General features: G+C 43.6%; 1 protein-coding gene across 1 annotated transcript in view; it reads left to right on the forward strand.

The window, feature by feature from the left end:
• Window positions 1-20,849, forward strand: part of LOC308303448 (vesicle-fusing ATPase) — a 32,571-nt gene extending 11,722 nt beyond the window's left edge. Inside the window, exons 9-21 of the mRNA XM_080747826.1 lie at window positions 2,802-3,001; window positions 5,043-5,208; window positions 5,562-5,636; window positions 5,995-6,182; window positions 8,136-8,231; window positions 8,780-8,936; window positions 10,051-10,184; window positions 11,904-11,970; window positions 13,383-13,462; window positions 14,520-14,654; window positions 15,173-15,286; window positions 17,701-17,756; window positions 19,714-20,849. Of these exons, the coding sequence (XP_080603952.1) occupies window positions 2,802-3,001; window positions 5,043-5,208; window positions 5,562-5,636; window positions 5,995-6,182; window positions 8,136-8,231; window positions 8,780-8,936; window positions 10,051-10,184; window positions 11,904-11,970; window positions 13,383-13,462; window positions 14,520-14,654; window positions 15,173-15,286; window positions 17,701-17,756; window positions 19,714-19,744 (1,499 nt within the window). The 3' untranslated portion in view covers window positions 19,745-20,849. The remainder of the gene's footprint in view (window positions 1-2,801; window positions 3,002-5,042; window positions 5,209-5,561; window positions 5,637-5,994; window positions 6,183-8,135; window positions 8,232-8,779; window positions 8,937-10,050; window positions 10,185-11,903; window positions 11,971-13,382; window positions 13,463-14,519; window positions 14,655-15,172; window positions 15,287-17,700; window positions 17,757-19,713) is intronic.
• Window positions 20,850-21,368: the final 519 nt, after the last annotated feature.

Raw genomic sequence — 21,368 nt, forward strand, 5'->3', positions numbered from 1 at the left:
CGTAACTACTAAAGTTTTCAAATAAATCTAGTGCAGTTAAAAGTACAACGTTTGGATCTGAGATGTAGCGGAGTAGAAGTAAAAGTATTGGAAATTGGAAATACTTTAGTTAAGTACAAATACCTCAAAATTGTACTTAAGTACAGTACTTCAGTAAATGTTACTTTACACCACTGCTGACTGTGAACAGATACAGTGTCCTCCCTGAGGTCTTTGTGTTCATCAGCTGTCAGCAGATGACTTATGACACGGTCGTCCCCCCTCCTCCTCCTTCTGCTATGGGTTGAACCATCCCTACAGCCATCAATGAATCAATTAAACGCACCATACACGCACCTTTCACCGTGTGTGTGTGTGTGTGTGTGTGTGTGTGTGTGTGTGTGTGTGTGTGTGTGTGTGTGTGCGTGCGTGTGTGCACGTGCACCTGTGTGTGCGTGAACCTTCCCAAAGTCACTTATGCATCAGCAAAACCTGGTATAAACATCTCTTTACTCCATTTACGCACCTTGCAGCCTGTAGCATCCAGCAGTGACGGTATGAAGTGGCATTTGATGTGTGTGTGTGGCTGTGCAGTGTGAGTGTGTGAGCTGGCCTTTTGTGTGTGTGTGTGTGTGTGTGTGTGTGTGTGTGTGTGTGTGTGTGTGTGTGTGTGTGTGAGTGTGAGAGAGAGAGCTGGCCCCTGGCAGTGTCCAGCTGGCTACTCTGTAATGAGATGGTGATTCCTGATAGAGGAGCCAGCTAAAGGTTGTAACTGGCCAGTGACGAGACGAGAGAGTGCAGTGTTGACAGACAAAATCTTACACAGGACAGAGGTGTGTGAAAATCTTAGCTGCTTTTTTATTATTTCTATTATCTTTTCACATGTATCCCTCCTTATTGTCCTCACTGCGTTTTCAGCTCTACAGTAAAATAAAGGTTGATTGCTATTTGAGTGAGCTTTTGTGTGAACGGTTTGGAGAGAGTGAGAGATCAAGAGTGTGTGTGTGTGTGTGTGTGTGTGTGTGTGTGTGTGTGTGTGTGTGTGTGTGTGTGTGTGTGTGTGTGTGTGTGTGTGTGTGTGTGTGTGTGTGTGTGTGTGTGTGTGTGTGTGTGTGTGTGTGTGTGTGTGTGTGTGTGTGTGTGTGTGTGTCAGTGTGTGAGAGAGAGAGAGTGACGGGTGCTTTGCACTCTCACCTTGTCTGCCCTTTGCTCCTATAAAGGTGAAGCAAGCACAAGGCCGATCCTTCTATCCTCTAACCCACCTCCACCCACCACTCTACCTGCGTAGACCCCCCCACCCCCACCTCGCCGTCTCTCTCACTCCCCCACCTGTCATCCTGGCTGCCTCCCCCTTCTGCTGCCCCAAATGGCAGCTCAGATGGTTATCTGAGGCCTCTCGCAATTAGTCTAGGCTAAATGTCATTAAACAGGTGCAATAAGCCATTAAAGGAGCCATGCTGTCCAGACCTGCTGGACTGAAGCACTGTGTGAGCACTCTTGTCATTCTCCAGACGTGCTCTTTATGGAGCAGGAATTTGTTGGGGAAGTGATGGCTCGCTGCTAATGAGGGCTGTTGGAACCAGTTTACTCCCCATTTGGAGAGTTTGTCATGTTTACGAGGAAGGAATGAATGAACGAAGAAAGGGTTCAGGTGGTGTCAGGTGATCCCGTCCTCTGTCTCTGAGGTGATATGAGCTTGTTCAATTACCAGGGTTCCCACACATTTTTACCAATTCATTTCCAAAACCTTTCCAGAATTTTTAACCCAATTTCCAGGACTATATAACAATAATTCAGCTCAATAACAGGTCGCTTACTCCTACGCGCAATGCCCAAAGACAGGTAGTGTATGCCAGTGGTTCGCAACCTTTTCAGGCCGTGACCCTCGAAATAATAATGTTTTAACTGGGGACCTGGCACCTGACGAGCACTAAGAGTTGAGGAATTTTGTATAACACGGTTCTATTGTGAAAATAGCAGATTTACATGCTCACAACGCCTCGCAATGAGAGGCGTTGTGAGCATGTAGATGTAGATCGGCTATTTTCACAATTTCTGCCTCTAATATTTGACAATTTGGCCCATGTTTAATTTGTCATTTCAGAGGTATTAACAAAATCAATAACCAAAGACAATGCATAGCTATTTTTTCCAGGACCCTCCAGGACCCTTGATAAATTCCAAAACTTTTCCAGTACTGGAAAAATATTTTTCTAATTTAAAAATATTTCCAGGAATTTCATGACCGTGGGAACCCTGAATTACAAAGCACACCACACACACAGCACAACACAGTTGGCCCCCCCTGAGGAGAATATTTGATCCTAAACGTATTACCCTATGTTACTTTTTAATTCAATCCTTTTCTAGTTAGGCTTTTTACGTACACAAAGAGCTCCGTTCTCCTGTGGATCCTGTGTGGTAACATTGGGTTCTTGTTGGCTTCCATTTAGAAAAGTCTTGACACTTACTCTGCCCTAAAAATGGCTGCCAAAGTGCCAAACTGCCTAATTCACCCATAATAACAATAATAATAATAATGTATGCCCATGCATTGATCATGCACCGCGTGTGTGCACAGCGTTCACAGCTTTCAAACAAAAAAATGGGTTTGCTATGGGGGTGAAACATGCAATTTCGCGAACGCGATCATGCCTAGTAGATATTTTAGAAAAAATGAACGGCCAAAATCTCTGGAAACTCTGGTGTGGCGGCGGCAAACAACGGGAATAACTCGGGAACTCGTGATAGAGCAGTCGATGAGTTAATAAAGAGAGGTTCCTGTTCAGTTTTATAGCCTTGGCTGTGAATGTCATCTCCAGGCTGTAAGCACGTCAAGGGGATCCTGTTGTATGGACCCCCAGGCTGTGGTAAGACGCTGATGGCACGCCAGATAGGCAAGATGCTCAACGCCCGCGAGCCCAAGATCGTCAACGGGCCTGAGATCCTAAACAAATACGTGGGAGAGTCCGAGGCCAACGTCAGAAAACTGTTTGCAGATGCAGAGGATGAACAGAAGAGGGTGAGACCTGACACATGCACGCACGCACGCACGCACGCACGCACGCACGCACAAACACACACACAAACACACAAGCAGCATTGATGATAGTCGAGGACTTTAGCGTTTGCTGGTTTTTAAACCTTTTGCACTTAAGGACTGTTGGAAACAGATGTCTTAAATGAAAGACAACTTTTTTGCATTGATCTCAGCGGGTGGACAGTTTTTTTTACAAGAACACTTCTGTGCGGGACCACTGCCGACCACACACACACACACACACACACACACACACACACACACACACACACACACACACACACACACACACACACACACTCTCTCTCACATTTCATTCAACAATGATTATGTCCCCCACAGCAATACGACCACCACCGCTGAGAATATGTAAAATTAAAAAGCACTACTTAGGCGCCATTTTTATGTAATTGTATAAAACGTCTACTATTGTCATCGTCAAATAGAATGAGATTTGTGTAAGTGCTGCCACCTGTTCAAGAAGCCAAATCAGAGCCAGATGAAACCAAAATGGAACAAGAAAAAGACGAGAAATTCCTATTCTACCACAACTACAGTACATACAAATTACAGGGAAAATCCTTATGCACCACACACAGTTATTGAGTGAGTGACGAGCGATATGTTCTACAGTGTTTTTTTCTTTCCAGATACATTAGGCAGTAGGTACAGTCCTGTGACTTTATTGAACTTTGGCAATTATGAACATATCAGATGAAAAGTCAAAGCAAGGTAGGAGTTTGTTCACAGCCCGTTCCTAGCACTGGTCAATATGCTCCCACTCCGCCTGTGTGTATCCCTGATAAGCATCGCCTCTATCCAAACAGACAAGGCTAATTTCGGCAGGAGTGGAGAGATCTGCCCTTTAGCCAGACGTGGTTATAATAACTTGAGGTAAAGTTCTGGTTTTTGTGTCGTCGTGCATGCTAATGTGCATGCACAGGTGTAAGTCTGTGTGTGTGTGCACGCAAGCATATAAACGTGCATGCACACAGACATACCGGCACACATAACAAAATGCGCAGTTGCCTGTGTGTGTGGGGGGGGGGGGGATCCGAGCATAGGTCAAAGATAGCCTGGCCTCTCATTAGGTGGTGAAGAGTGACGCCTGATTCATACATGGGTGCACTCTGGTGTCTCGCACTGTGATGCTTTGTGAGTTTGTAGATCAGCTATTTTCGGTTTAAGACAAAATGTGCAAACTCGTCGCAAGCGTCCCACCCTCCAAACCCGACCACCACTGTCTCACCTCCCCTCCTTGTCCGCACGTCCAGCAAGTAATGAGGCCAGGTTCACCTCTGTTTTAAATGCTAGCTCTACAGACAGACAGGGCCATAGATGGACAGATAACTTCCCACCACTCTCTCTCGATCTTTCCATCTTTCTTTACACCCCTGTTGAGGGTGGCACACTGTTCTAGAGCACTAGAGCAAATAGCTCCTGGTTCGACAAGTTCTGAGCTTGTGAGCTATACTGTTAAATGTTGATAATTTTTTACAATAATGACATTGACAGGGACTTCTTCTAATAGGGAAACGCCACTTACTTTAGTCAGTGGCGTGAACTGCAGAAGAGGGCGGCATAGCTGAATGGTTAGGGAGTCCACCTGGGGAACCAGAGCCCCTGGTTGTCCCAGGTTCGATTCCAGGCCAGGATAGCAATGTCGATGTGTATCCTTGAGCAAGACCCTTAACCCCTAATTGCTCAGTGCTCCTTGTGGGCAGCGAATCAGCACATTGAAAATACAGAATTTCTCTCACGGGAGGAAATAGGTATCTATGATGATCTATAATAGGAGTGCTTTTATTGAATGAGGAGACCACTGCCTTATATAATAAGGGAGTGAGCAGTTGCAGCTGATGCATCCTGTGTCAGGACAGGTGACATAGTGCTTCTGAGGAGAATACAGGGAGCGTTTCCCACAGTGAGACACCTCACTCATATCATCAGAGAACCATGGTTACAAAAGAAAACGTAAGTCTTAATTGTTGACTTTTCTTCCACTCCTCTCTGTGTGTCGTAGCTGGGCGCCAACAGCGGCCTTCACATCATCATCTTTGATGAGATTGATGCCATCTGCAAGCAGCGTGGCAGCATGGCCGGCAGTACGGGGGTCCATGACACTGTGGTCAACCAGCTGCTCTCCAAGATAGATGGAGTGGAGCAGCTCAACAACATCCTGGTCATTGGTAATTATACATACAGTACTGTATACTGTGTGTGTGTGTGTGTGTGTGTGTGTGTGTGTGTGTGTGTGTGTGTGTGTGTGTGTGTGTGTGTGTGTGTGTGTGTGTGTGTGTGTGTGTGTGTGTGTGTGTGTGTGTGTGTGTGTGTGTGTGTGTGTGTGTGTGTGTGTGTGTGTGTGTGTGTGTGTGTGTGTGTTTTAATGTATATATAGTGTTCAATTTAACCATTTGGAAATTAATGTAGAACATTTTGTAGTATCTGAGTTTGGGGAAAGCAGCTATCATACCTGATGATTTATCTGACGTTTCCTTCCTTCTGAAGTTTCCTTCCTGATCATTCTCCTTGTGTCCACCAGGAATGACCAACAGACCTGACCTGATAGACGATGCACTACTGAGACCTGGTCGGCTGGAGGTGAAGATGGAGATAGGTATGAAGTTGAGGGACATTGCAGGTTCCTTACCAGCAGTATGCTCACATTGTGTCATATTATAAAATACCTACTGTAGACCAATATCATTACGATCGATATTTTCAAATGCGAAATGTGGCTCCTCTAGGCAGAGTGAAAGGGATTGCTTAAATACATTGTATTGCAGTCAGATTGATACAATTCAAAGACACACCGATAAAAATGCTTCGTGTTATTGTGATGGTCGTGTGTCTTATGTCAGTTTGAAATCATAATTTCCTCTCCCCTCCCTAGAATCCCTTCTAGGGCATCTTGCGCAAAAAAAACACCACCACACAAACATTGTAAAGCGTTTTCCTTTAACACTTCCTCCCAGGCCTGCCAGATGAGAAGGGACGCCTCCAGATCCTCAACATCCATACAACCAAGATGCGCTCGCACAACCTGCTGGCGAGCGACGTGAACATCCAGGAGCTGGCCACGGAGACCAAGAACTTCAGCGGCGCTGAGCTGGAGGGTCTGGTCAGGGCTGCCCAGTCCACGGCCATGAACAGACACATCAAGGTCAGACTGTCAAATGAAAGGTTCACATTTTGACTTTACTGTGTGTAGGCCAGGGGTCTTCAATGTTTTCAGGCCAAGGACCCCTTAGTTGAAAGAGAGAGAGATGAAGCAGGGACCCCCACAATCTGTTCATAGATATAGTTTTGTGTTTTCAGATATTTAACGGTCAATAGTTATTTAACTTGATATTTAACGGTCAATAGTTAATTAACTTGACCTTTCACTGTACTTAGACTGCTCTATTCCCTCTCCAAAGCTCTTTGCCAAAAATAGCCGATCTACAAGCTCACAACGCCTCCAAGCGCGAGGCGTTGTGAGCTTGTAGATCTGCTATTTTTGGCTAAAGTTCTCAGAATATGGACGCTAGGGTTCAAGTGGTTAATATAAGAAAGGGGGGAAAAAAAGAGTTCCTATCACACAACGATTTGGAGGACCCCCTGTAGTATATCTGGTCCCGGAGGTTGAGGCTCCCCCACCTGTTATACACAAAACTGTATAGAGTGCATTTTAACCAATCTGGGAACCCATTCGGTAAAACAAGAAGAGAAAATATGTTTTTGCCTCCGGGGTGTGCATGTGTCTATAGAGAGCACAGGTGCGTGTGTGTGTGTGTGTGTGTGTGTGTGTGTGTGTGTGTGTGTGTGTGTGTGTGTGTGTGTGTGTGTGTGTGTGTGTGTGTGTGTGTGTGTGTGTGTGTGTGTGTGTGTGTGTGTGTGTGTGTGTGTGTGTGTGTGTGTGTGTGTGTGTGTGTGTGTGTGTCTCCATATAAGTGATTTATCAGGTGTGTAGGTTAGAATCCACATAGGCAGTGGGGAGGTGGTCATTTCTTAAGTGTTCTGACCACACACACACACACACACACACACACACACACACACACACATGTGCGCGCACAGACCCTACAACACGCAAGCGAAGAGCCCATATTAGAGGGTGTTGACATGTGACCGACACAGGCTTTACAGAGCGTTCCTTCTCTCTCCTCTGGTCCTTTCTGTCACATTGACATTCTGTTGAATGGAAGAGGAGTTCAAAGAGTTCATCTACTGACGGGTCATTACTCATTCAGTTGGGCCACATTTTAAAACCAGAAAATGTAGCTGGGCCAGTCATTTCAACAGCCTGTATTTTAGGTATAGAAATAAAACAAGATGTCTAATAACAGTGTGGCTTTCATGTGGATCTCAGACTTCATGTGACGTGTTTATGACGTACAGCAGCGGTCTTCAACGTTAGTTGAGAGAGAGATGAAGCAGGGACTGGGGGTCCCTCTTCATAGATTCCATATACAGTTGTTTAATCGTTTGACAGCACGATCATCAGTGTATTTTGGATTCATGTCAATTTGTGTTTTCAGATATTTAACCACCGTCAATACTTGTCAGTGATGTCAGTGAGCAATGAGAGTTGCTTTGAGTTCATGTGTAAAAAACGACATTAAGGACAGATCCACTGATGGACAGGAACGCTCACAAACGTCACATCCGATTTTAGTGTGGGGAAAAGGTTGTATCTGCCTCTGTTGCTATCAACATTCTGCACAATGAATACGATCATTTTATGAATGATAGAAACACTGCCAGCCATCAAAAATCTAAAATCCAATAAAGGATTTCTGGATTGAAATGGGTCTCACTCACTCTCGGAATGTTTTTAGTCGAGTAGTTTTCTTATTAAAGAACATAAGATTATTAACGCTAACTGTAGGCTAGCCGTCATGACCTCAGGTACAACTATCTTTATCCATGTCAGATTATCCATGTTTGGTATTCCATGTGTCTTTCATGCGTTTACAGTATATTCATCTTTAAAAAAAATGAAATAGCCTCAAGCTTGCTGGGCCACTCTTGAGGTTGCTTTTGGGCCTGTCCTATGAGCTGCCAGTTGATCGGGCCCAGTCTACAGCTATGTCTTCAGTTGCTCATTCTATATGTGTGTGTTTGTGTTTTGTAGGCAACTACCACAGTGGAGGTGGACATGGAGAAGGCAGAGAAGCTGCAAGTGGATAGAAACGACTTCCTGACTTCACTGAACAACGACATCAAACCTGTAAGTACTACAGCAGAGGTGCCCAAAAGGTAGATCGCGATCTACCAGTAGATCACCAAGGCTACGCAAGTAGATCACATGACATGCCTTTAAAAATACCAATTAAAATATAAACAAAAACTTGGTATGGTACCAATGATACCAACCCTTAAATTTATTCCATACTAGGGTTGAATGTCTTTTCGTTTTTCTTTTTTTTCTCCTTTTTTTCTTTTGTATATAAAAACGTTCAATGCCTATTGGGCCTTTATCTACTGCACTGTTTCTCAACGCCAGGTTTGAGGACCAAAATGTTCAAATGTACCCTTTTGGGTCAGAAACTCTGAGGGTGTACGTAATGGAAACCGTAAAGGTTCCATTGATTTGGTTCCAATTGTACGGTTGCCAACCGTACAAATATACACTCTCAAATAAACACTGAGGACTTTACCGTGCAGATTGGGAATCCGAGTGATTAAGAAAACAATTATATCAAATATATCTAATTGGTGGTCCTAGAAATGAAAAAGGTGAGGAATCACTGAGCTATGTAACGTATGTGGCTCCAGGCATTCGGTACCAACCAGGAGGATTATGTCAGTTACATCATGAATGGAATCATCCGATGGGGAGACCCAGTGTCTGCAGTGCTGGACGACGGAGTGCTGCTGGTGCAGCAGACCAAGAACAGCGACCGCACACCACTGGTCTCAGTGCTGCTGGAGGGTAGGGAACACACACGCACACAGACACACGCACGCACGCACACACACACACACACACACACACACACACACACACACACACACACACACACACACGCACACGCACACGCACACGCACACGCACACACTCACACTCCAAGTCTCCTGAGGAGGCACGTCTGAAGCCTGTCCCCGATGGGAGTCTAAACTGATACATAAATACATACTAGGGCTGTCAGTCCATAGTTAATCATGATTAATCGCAAATCAATCGCATATTTTCTATCCGTTATAAATCTACTGTAAACAGATATTTTTAAATACTCTTATCAACATGGGAGTAGACAAATTATGCCTGCTTTATGCAAATACAGTACATGGTCATTATTATTAGAACAATGACAAATACTGTCCAGAATCTTCTTCAAGTAACAAAAGCCCAACAAATAACAGATTTGGCATATTGATTTACCAACTGTAACATTGCAGTAATGATTAAACACAAATCAATGTGTTTAAAATTTGTGTCCCTCTCTCACACACACACACTAGAGCTGGGATCGACACTGACACTTTTATTGTGATGGCAATACACTATCTGCAAGCTCACAACGTGTCATGGATGTGACGTGTTGTGAGCTTGCAGATCAGCTATTTTTGGAATGCAACACGTCATACGACAAAGTCTAAGTCAGACTTTACTTGGGAGATGTTTGTTACTGTTGGATGAGGGAGACGATGCACAAACAGCGCTGCCCGACTCTGAATGAATATGTACTGTAAGGGACAGCTATGAGTTTTTTCGATGGCACCCTATGTTTAAACTACAACAACACTTTTACCTCAGCGTTTGGAGTGGACCACGGTTAACGGCTACACCAGAGAACACCACACTGCGTTAATCGTGTGTCAAAAAAAATAGTGGTTAAAATGAATGTGCTTTATCTCCTTAATATCAGCTTTGACAGTCTTAATACATCCAAATGAAATGTACAATATATACTGGACACCTAAAATAGCTCAAAACTACATGGGTTGTAAATAGAAACCTGTACAGCTGCTTTTCCACCATCTCTTTATATGCCATAAACCTTATCATAGAATTACTGTACATGTTTACCTTGTGTTTCTACTAGGTCCTCCTAATAGTGGGAAAACAGCCCTGGCCGCCAAGATCTCTGAAGACTCACAGTTCCCTTTCATCAAGATCTGCTCTCCAGACAAGATGATAGGACACTCAGAGATTGCCAAATGTCAGGCCATCAAAAAGGTGATGCCCTGGTGCCTGATGGTTATATACTTATATCGTCATATTTACTTACTCACATAGTAAAATCCTCTCTTAATTGAACTGAGAGTGTAGAATGAACCCTTATGATGTTGGACTCAAATTAATTAACTCTTTATTATATTCTTAAGCATGTTTAGTCACAGATGTATATTTGTGATGCAGTGTGTGATTTCAAAAAGGAGAGTTGGGGTCGGTCAGTTCGAGTTCAACACAGCAGAATCATGGAGCAACGTACCATTCGTTATTAATTTGTTTGTCTATTTATTAGCTGCTCCTATTTGTCTTAACTTCTTCAGTGCCATATTTAAAGTGGGACCTCTTATATTGCCGGTTCGCCAACAAAGGGTTAAAAAAATAGTGTGCACGCTGGTGCACACATTCGTGCACAGATCATGCACTATGCATGTGCTTGCTTTTCACAGCGTTCAAACAAAAAATCTGCTTGGAAATCCGTTCAGGCATTCAGGAGAAGGCAGCCCTTATGTTTTCTTCAAATGTAAACAAACATGGCTGCCATGTTTGAAAGATGGGGTTGTATGGGGGTTAAACATGCAATTTCGCGATCGCGATCATGGCTAGTACACTGTTGGAGGTCCAATTTTTTTATTTTTTATTATTTTTAAAAAAAAGACGTCCAGAAGACGTCTGGCAGGGAGGTCCATAGTAAAATTTTTGGCAGGGTATGAGTTAAAGGACAACTTTAGTTTTTTTACAACAAGGGTTCATATTTTAGATGTAATTAAAGAATATAAATGATGAGTGTTAAATTGATTTCATTTACTTCTTTCTATTGTTTTAGAGATTCTTATTTCAGTGGTTGGGGACATGCGTACAAGCCCATTCCCAAGATACAACGCAACCTTTCATGGTTGGATGTGACTTATGGGGCCTAGAAGTGTTACTGTAAATAGCAATAAAGAAACTGCTGGCTTATTGTGTCTAAAAAAGACATATTTAGCCACTTGTACGCATGCCCCCATGCGTACGCATGCCCCACATTTTAGCACGGTAAACGCGATAAAACAATAGAACGAAGCAAATGAAAACATTTTCACACTCACTTTTTCTTTTCTCTAATTACAATCTAAAATATGAACCCTTGTTGTAAAAAAACAAAGTTGTCCTTTAATTACAGTGCAGTACACAAGCACTCCTGTCAGATGGTAATGATTGATATGAGATGAGGTAGATGCCACTTTCTTGGGACTGATAAACGTTTGCCTGTATTTGATTTGTTGAAATATTAATGGCATCGATGGCTGTCAGTTTATCTAACATAGGTTGGCGTAGCTTAGCAAACGGGTCTATTCATTTTTTCATTGCCTTGAAGAACAAGTGTGATGTTGCATAGTGCTTATGGAAGAATTGTTTCATCCTGATTGTTATTTCACATATTGTGACATTTATTGAAGGGACAGCAAAGTATTCAGCTGCAGATTGACAGTTGCTCGGCCTACGTTCTATTGAACAGCTAGAATATTTCAGTTTGGTCAAGAAAAATGTCTAAGAAAAAACTCATGTACGTAATTTGCAGGAAGCCTGTATAAAGACCAAATTCCCAAACTGCTATTTAGGTGACACCCAGTTTAATCACAGAACAATGGTTTTAGTAGTTTATGATCATGCAGATGGATGCTTACCACACATGCACATTCCCCAATGTTTTTTCTGTATTTATGTCTCCTCTGTCCGTGACAGATATTTGAAGATGCTTACAAGTCCCAGCTGAGCTGCGTTGTGGTGGATGACATTGAGCGATTGCTGGGTAAGGCCCTTGTTTTTTTTTTTCATTCAGTAAACACACTACTCTTAACTCTTTGAGCGCCAGCGCCCTCTAGGGGCCAAGGAATGCCAGCGCATCTCTCATAGGCGAGCGCTTTAGCTTCCAGGACTTCAGCTTCCAGGACCTGACGTGCTCACGTTCCTGCACGGCATGGAAATGTCCCGGATGAAGATGCTAACAGAATGGCTATTCCCATTTTGTCATCTAAAAGATCATTTTTGGGCGATTTCGCTGTAAATAAACCTCGCGCCGCTTTCCTAAAACACAAAAAATAGATATAAGCCTTTAAAGATGCGGCCTTTCATTGGATTAGGCGGAGATTGGCGATTGCGTTCGCAAATTACGGCCGGCCGGGACGTTGTTAGCTTTCGGCTAGTAGCTACAAAAATCAAGCCAGGCTTCAGAAGGCCTCTTATCATTTTATTCATTTAATTAAATAAAGCCGAACTACTTCGGGATCGGCACACTCGTGTACTCATCGGAAGCGGCGCCGAACATCGGGTGAACATTGGGGAGCTCAAAAATGTATTTTAAACCATTTTTAATGGAATATATCGCCGGACAGAGTAGAATGGCTAGCTGGCTAGCGGCTAGCGAGCCAGGACCACCCACGACTCTACAAGCAGCTCGGGGTAAGTGAATTAATAAAAAAAAGATTGTATTGGATTGAAATAAAGCCGAACTAGTTCGGGATCGGCACCAGATGAGTTAAGAAGCACAAAGTTTCTCGAACCCCTGGTGTCACTGTTTCCCCTATATGCAACTAGCAATAGCGCTACGCTGCTGTGGAAATATGACCGAGGAGAGGGCTCCATCTTTATTTAGAAACTAACGTCTTATTATTTTGCTCTACGGATGCTTCATATCAATGTCAGTTAAAAACACACATGCTGGTAAAGCATAGAAACGAGAAAATGTGCACTTAATACGTGTCAATGCCTATGTCAACAAGGAAGCAAGCAGTGCTGATCACAGATTTAGAATTACAGAAGGGGAAACTGTATTATTCAATTATTAAATTGATTTTACAGTTAAATGTCTTCTTTTCAGACAATTTGTTAATCTGAAGCTATACAGTCAATAAAAAATGCATTCTACAATACTGCCACCGAAACAGCTATCAAACGTCTCGATTCTCTTTCCACACTTAACAGTGACCTAAAACATGGCTGTCCTCAAATTTAACGAGCCCCACAGAAGGAGCACCCTGCCCGCACCCCTTTTTTCTGTAAATATATAGTTTTGATGCTACTGGTGTTGTTTCTGATGTATTGAATGTATTGTATGTCTTGTTGACTATTTTTTTTTTTTTTTTTTACTGTACTTCCGTATGTCAATGTCGTATTCAATCAACCAAAAAATCCTCAAATGTTCAACATCTTTGTATTTTTCAGACTACGTGCCGATCGGCCCTCGTTTCTCCAACCTGGTCCTGCAAGCCCTGCTGGTTCTGCTGAAGAAACCTCCTCCAAAGGTAAATCCAGCAAACGATCCTTTTAAATTATATCTCCCTCATGTCTGCTGTAATCACTGTGACGTTGCTGTTCCAGCGGAGGCAGAAAGAGGGCAGCAGACCTCCCTGATCTCCGGAGCAAAGCCTATTCCCAGGAGCTGTAAGGGGCTCTTAGGCTGCTGGCTGGCATGTGTGTGTGTGACTGTGTATGTGAGTGTACGCTTATTAGCCAGTGTTTTGGTGTAGCCCCGTTGTGCTCCGACTTGAATGGTGGTGGTGGAGAGACCCATTTCTCCTATGCGTGTGTGTGCGTGCGTGTGTGTGTTTCTGTGTGTGTATGTATGTATGAGAGTCTGTTTTTAACCCTGTTCTGTTGTCACCAGTGTTTTGTGAATGAGAGCATAGCCCACTATATGGCTGTACGTGCATGAGAAGTGGCGCGGGGTCCTGTTGTTGTACTGTGGGGTGGGGGGGGTGTTGAATGCCTGGCTGCAGTGCTCCTCTGAGGTTGTAAAGCGCTGGACCCAGCAGGGTGCCCGGGGCCGGGGGAGGCCAGGGGGACCAGCAGGAGAATGGGCTCTGTGAGAGAGCCGGGACCTGGCAGCACCACCGCCTGTGTGGCACCTCATCTGCATGCAGCAGCACAACCCCCCGCGCCATGGGGGGGCAACCGGACGCCATAATCCCCCTCACTCCTCTCTGCCTCTCCTCTGCCTCTTCTCTTCTCTTCTCTTCTGGCAACTTTCTCCTCTAAGGACTGCAGCCGTTGCTCCAAGAACTCACCCAGTGTCTCTTAAAATTCAATGTCAAGATAATTCTTATTTTCCTTCTTCCACATTGTTGACTGTTTCAACTCTCTTTCTCGCTCTCTCTCTCACGCTCTGTTGCTGTCTTTCTGTTTTATTCTGAAGTCTGAGTTCATTAAATGAAAGCACTTTATGGTACATTGGTGAATGGTGGGAACCGTATTGAATGACACGTGTTTCCAACTTTCCAACTTGACCAGTCACAGCCACAGGTAAAACACAGCAACATTGAGTCATCACATATTGAACGTGTGTGTGTGTGTTTCCTCCAGGGTCGTAAGCTGCTTATCATTGGTACCACCAGTCGTAAAGACGTCCTGCAGGAGATGGAGATGCTGGATGCCTTCAGCACCACCATCCACATACCCAACATCAACAGTGGAGAGCAGCTGGTAGAAGCCCTGGAGGTGAGGTGACCCATGCACACACACACTACAGTCACATACAGTACACATGGACACTGAGATAGGTAGGTAGGTGCGGGCAATCTGATGGGCGGGTCGACAAGCGGGCACACTCCTGATAAACTGGCGCATTCGCGCTAGTTTCACGCATACGCCCGGCCGCCACACCAGCTGGATTGTTGTCAGCTTTTTCTACGTGACGCGCAGGACAATGACTCGACGCAGCTGAAGCAGCGCCGTAGATCGCCTGTCGTTTACTCGCGGAGTGATTGTGTGTCTGTACCGCGCAGATCCAAGTGAGAACACAGGCGTTGTGTCACTCCCTGTCTGAAAAGCCCTTCTCTCTCTCTCTCTCTATCTCTCTCTCTCTCTCTCTCTCTCTCTCTCTCTCTCTCTCTCACACTCACTCACTCACAGTAGATTATGCAGCCACACACCATGCATAAACCAGGCATTATTTGGCTCTCACTAACATTTTGCTAAACATGTTCCTGTCTCTTGTGTGTCTCTGCTCCCTACAGCTGCTGGGCAGCTTCCAGGAGAAGGAGAGGGCCTGCATTGCCAAGGCTGTCAAGGGCCAGAGGCTGTGGATTGGAATTAAAAAACTTCTCATGCTCATCGAAATGGCTGTACAGGTAAAAAAAAGAAAAAAGAGAGCGAAAGACACACACCCACATGGTGTTACACAGTAAACTATGGAGTGTTAATTCAACTATGAGAGTATAAATATGGACTCGTTCATTGTCAGAGTTGAATTAACATTCCGGAATTGGCTGTGTACTGTAGTGACAGCCGAGCCAACTTGTTGGGTGTTGTAGATAGGCTGTGCACCCAGTAGTTGGCAGCAAAGTGAGGCCTAAGGACAATAATCTATTCAAGTGCTTGTTCATGGTGTAAGGGGTTAAGACCCTTATCTCTGCAGCCATATGTGGCCTTTACATGACCTAGGATTGAATGCTGTAGCAGTCTTCTTATATACTGTCTCCCTCCCAGCTTTCCTGCTTTCTGTGTAGAAAGAAATTAATCTAAATGTTTTCCTACGTATGTGATTCAAACAACAACGCTGAGGTAAAGAAATGTTCACAACATTCATGGTCTTATTCAGAACATCTGGAAAACCTGGCAGTAGGAAAACAAAGTCATCTTGTTTGTGAGATGACGTTGGTTTAGGTGACGATAGAAGTGACCAATCAGCGCAGATCTCTTGTGTATGCGCAAAAACTTCACTGTGTTTTCAACAAACTCTTAATTTTCTGACAATATCCAGTGGTTGCAATATACAAACAGTAGTTGAGGTCAAATGGAATTCATTTCAGAGAGGTTTGTTTTAGTTTACAATATCCCAGCAGAAATATATCTCAATATATTATTTTTGCTAAACATGTGTAATTGATTGTTTAGTTTTTTGTTTGCTTTTTGTATTGTGCTGCAGCCAAACAACCTGCATTCACAAAGAACCGTACACACCCATGAAATGTATTTGAGCTACTATAGTATCTGAGGTCTGACAGTCAGCCAAGCAGCCAGCCTGCCCTTCCTCTTTCTAGACATCTGGTCCAGCATTCTCGCCAGTCAACAGATTCTAACTCAGTCACAACAAACTGTCATCAATTAGCTGGAATGAAAAACAGTGTGGCTTTGGCCATGATTTGTGGAGTGGATCATGGTCCAATACATTCATAGCTCAGAGAAACCATTATCGCCACGGCTCCCCCACCCCCAGAGCTGTAAATAGCAGGGAAGTTACTCATGAGAACAGCCTTCCCATGGACCGTTAATGTTTCTACACACTATAGTCCAGCTCAATATATTTTAATTGCCTCAAGATTGCTACGGTATAATGGTAGACAGATATGGTTGGTGTCAAAAGGTAAAGCAAAGCTGTTGCTACGATAGAATCAGGATCAAAGCTGTGTGACTGCTACTGCTCTCCAGCATGTTTGCAGAGATGCTTTATGTATTGATCTGTATACCGTAGTGTAGACAGCATAGCATAGCATCTAGAACCTGACATTCATGGCCAAACACAACAACATCCAGTTGACCGGATTGGGCTGTTATTGCTCACTTAATCGCTGGGGTTTTGGTCGTGCTCGGATCCAAAAATATGTTTAGTGATTCTGTGGTCGGCGATTTATCATTCACATATTATTTGCAAGTTTTGGCTTCAGCTTTGGTAGCTCATGAGAAGGTATTCCCCTTTGACCGGTTAAAAGGTTTCAACTTTCACGGTTTGGGTCAGATGGGCCGTGGTCAAACATCTACTGTACATACGAGGGTACAAAGATGCTTCCGTGCTTCCCGTCGCTGTGACTGTGAACGTTGAAATACTCACTGATGACAGGGACGGCACAAATGCAGCCACAGCAAAAGGAGCCGAGCGCCATGCGTCTGGTGGTGGCTGGCTGGTGTTAATCACGCAGCGCTGTGTGTCTGTGGCGTGTTGACGATGTGTACGGCCTGTTTGTTGAGGCTGCGTGATATGTAATTGCTGTGGTATGCGCTAATGCAGCCATGTTCATCACCCATGCCCCCCCACCCCCACCCCCCTGTCGTCAGCCTCAAGAAGTATGAACCAAGTGTCTGCCGAGACATGCTGCACGCCAGCCGCTCAGCTCTGACTACACACACACACACACACACACACACACACACACACACACACACACACACACACACACACACACACACATCTCCCTCTCTCTCTTCACACTCCTTGTTTTATCTTTTTTCCTCTCATTCCAACGGTTCTTGACTGCTCTCATGTCTTAACTCCAGCGGCCACAGGCGATTCCCGACATAAGTTATTGCATAGGCTGCCATTAATTTCACTTCCCTTCTCCTCCTCCTTAAGCACACCCCCTACCCCCCCCCCCCCCCCCCCCCCCCCACTCCCCGTGTCTTCAGACTGAAGTGTGAACTCCAAGAACCCGGAACGCCACAACGTCAAATTACTGAGATGTTTCTACTTCCTCTAGCTGCTTCTGTCCTGTGAACATCCATTTTTATATTGTTAAAAACAACTGCTGTGCCTTTTTTTGTCTTTCAGATGGATGCTGAATATAGAGTTAGCAAGTTCCTGAGCTTGTTGAGAGATGAAGGAGCGTAAGTACCTACCTTCCATATCTGGTTATTGATGGAGCTCGTACCCCCATGCATCATTAACTCCACTCACCTTGTGAGTGTGAAGCGCTTGGCCTCAATGTAGAGCTGTGCAGATAACAACAATAATTACATACTCATATTTATTTAAATTAATCCCACTACTCGGGGACCACGCAAGTCGAGAACGATGCAAGTTGAGGATGCATTCCCCACCCAGTTATGCAATATCCGTACCTGTTGTCAGAGTACTCGCTGTACCGTTTATAACTGTGGTAAACAACCCCTCCACAGGCCCACTCGGAGCAAGTTGGGAATGCATGCCCCACCTGCAAACCCCTTTGTAGTTGTTGTACCCATTCTCAGAGTACCCAGTGCCGTACCCACTATTATGAACAAGTGATTAAAAATTGACATTTTCAGGCTGAACTACCAAAGTCTCCATATACTGCCATGTAATCCATAGTACACGGATCATGCACGCCCATACACAGATTATGCACCACGTGTGTGCACACCGTTCACAGCTTTCAAACAAAAGAATCCGCTTGGAAATCTGTTCAGGCATTCATGAGATAGTAGCCATTATGTTTTCTTCAAATGTAAACAAACATGGCTGCCATGTCTGAAAGATGGGGTTGGTATGGGGATCAAACATGCAATTTCGCGATCATGCCTAGTAGATAAAATGTTATGCAAAAACAGCCCCAACTCGGGAAACTCAGGCGTGGCGGCGTCTAACAACAGGAATAACTTGGGAAAATCGTGAGGGGGCAGTCTATGAGTTAAATGTGCAATTACATCAGATCCCCTAATGCCTTGCCATGGGCATTCGTATGGGCTGGAATGTTGTCTTTGTCTGCAATGAGGGAATTCATCCTCACCGGCAAATGGTCATCCAAACAATATTTACTTGGACTTTAAATTAAGTACATTTAATATCAGATAATTACTTAGGTACAGGGAATATCAGAAGTCTCAAGTGATATTCTAATACAGGGTTTCTCAAAGTGGGTGCTGCCATATACAATCGTTTTATATTAAAGACTTTTAAAAGGTTTGAGAAATAATGTTCTAATGTGTGATTTGTGTGAATAATAATTTGTTGTGATATTTGCTTGATATAGTACATTTCCACATATGGAATTTGACCTCTACATTTACCCTTCCTAACTATTAGGAGCAGTGGCTGCCAGTTACAGTGTACACCTGGGGAGCAGTTATACTTGATTTAGGCCTATACTTGGTTTTGCATTGTGTCTTGCACCAGAAATATCAGATCTACAAGCTGCCCACATTATGCAACCTCGGGCATGGCTGCATCAGCCCTCGCCTAGTCTATCTGGACAGCTCACAAACAGTCCATTGGAAGAGTAAATATACAAGGACTATAAATAAGTCCTATGGAAGCCTTCAAACCAAATGACGCAATGCCTATATAGAGGGTATTCGCATTCATAAAGTTAATGGCAAAGCGAGTGGCAAAGTGAGTGGCAACGTTGTTTAACTTTGTTCAATGGAACCAAATAGGACTTTTCTGTTTGGATGTATGGGTTGTCGAGGCCAGAAAGTAGTTTTTTGACCGCATAACTTTCGGGTATGATGATGTCACGTGCATAGCATACCCTCTATAGTTTTTCTGCTTAGCAGAAATGAGGCAGAGTTATGGACTATAGCAATTGAAGATCGTGGAAGAGTTATCTGGCGTGAGAGTGTAGCCCCTTGCCTAATGGCTTGGGTTGATGTCTAAAGAACTTTGTTTTGAAGATTCGATCTAGATTAAAGCTTGGATTTGATTTCCTGATCCAATTGCATATCAAAGTGATCCCAATCCTGTTTGTATTGAACTATCCAAAGTCCAAATCTGATCCAATTGGATATAGATTACAAGTTTTGGATGATGATGTACATTATACACAGTAGGCCTACAGTATATATTTCTTCTCATTGTTTCCCTCAGGCTGGGTTCTGATAAGCTTTTGGGGATCTAGACCCAAGATGGAGCCGCATTGCAAAGCAGAGGCAGCTTGCTTGCTACCCACCTCCATAAATACAACTAGAACATACCCGGGCTGCAACCATGCATCCAGGATCGGACAATTCAGCCACCAAAGGACTTACAATTAGAAGATGGTCATTATTAGACATGATGGGCAACCATTGCAATCCCATAAAAATAACAACACACCTCACAGAGAAAACGGTCTCAGAGAGTGTGGCGCTATAGAACTAGCATGTGGCATTGTCCTAAAAACGGGGCAGCTATTGGATGCGCTTTGCGGGAATGCTTCTCCATCGCATTCCCGTCTCTTCTCACCTTGACTTGTCTTCTCACCTCCGTTGCCAAGGTGCGGATGCCTGTGAGAAAGAGAGATTCCATCTCTCTTATGTACCCTACCCACCCCTGAGTCTGCTCTCTGTACCGCATGTGTCTGTGACCAATTCTACTACTTCTACAACACTATGTGGACTGGACACACTAACATCAGGAGTGTTAGTTTAACTCTGAGAGTGTAACAACGGACCAGTACAGGTTATTTTCTTACACTGTCAAAGTTACATGAATACTCCACAGGTGTACTTTTTTTTAAATATTTGTATTATACAGTATATTGAGAGAACTAAGCACTGTTTCTAGTCTCATTGTATATTGTATTTTTTATTTTTTTTGTAATGTACATGTGCTGCTCTGAGCACTCCCCCATGTTTTCTTTTATGTATAAAAGCAGAATAGAGTGGCGTACAACATGCACGCATGCTGTTATATTTGATGATATTAGTGCGCACTTGGTCTCAATAATCATTCCAAGACTCTTGCACATCCACGCACGGTTGGTCTTATTACCTAGGTGTGCTGTGCCTGTGAGACTTTCTTAATTGCTAAATTAATGATACTAATGAGAATGCAAATTGTGGTATATTTAATTTAATAAGTGTTCACTCATTTTCTTTTTTCAGAAGGGAATCCACCTCACACCATGTTACTGTTGGTTTCTGTGAAGGATATCTGGACTGGAGTTGACTTTTGTGCCTTGGCATGCTGTTGAAAACTGTACTGTAAAAGATTATTATAATAATAAAGAAGAAAACATTGTACTTTGTATTTTGAAGAATGATGGAAAATTAATAGTTTTACATTTGTTTTACTTAATATATACTTTTTTGCGAGTGACGTTTACTCACCCCAGGGATATCATTTAGTTTTTGTCGCATTCCTAAGCCAATAACTTGATGACCAGCAGTGGTTCCCTATGGAGACACAAAGAGCCTGCTTTGTTCCCTATGGCGACACGAAGAGTCTCCTCAAATTATTGGCTTAGGAATGCGACAAAAACGAACATAATTAGAGTCTCCATGGGGTGAGTAATCGATAGGAAAAAAGTCCCTTTAACACAATTATAAATGTATAATACTCTGCCTAATATCTCTGCCTAATTTCATTTTAAAAACTAGACTGCACTCTGTCGAGGTGCCAACTTGCGCCTTTGCTTACTCACTTAATACCCTTGTTGGCACAATTAATTAAAGTGGTCATGTTGCTTAATAAGTGGTTCTATGTCTATTTTAAATGCCTTGAGCACAGATGTAGTTGTAACAAGACGTAGTCTATTGTCG

This window comes from Nannobrachium achirus, assembly GCF_963921795.1.
Source record: "Nannobrachium achirus genome assembly, chromosome: 18".
In the NCBI taxonomy this organism is placed as follows: Eukaryota; Metazoa; Chordata; class Actinopteri; order Myctophiformes; family Myctophidae; genus Nannobrachium; species Nannobrachium achirus.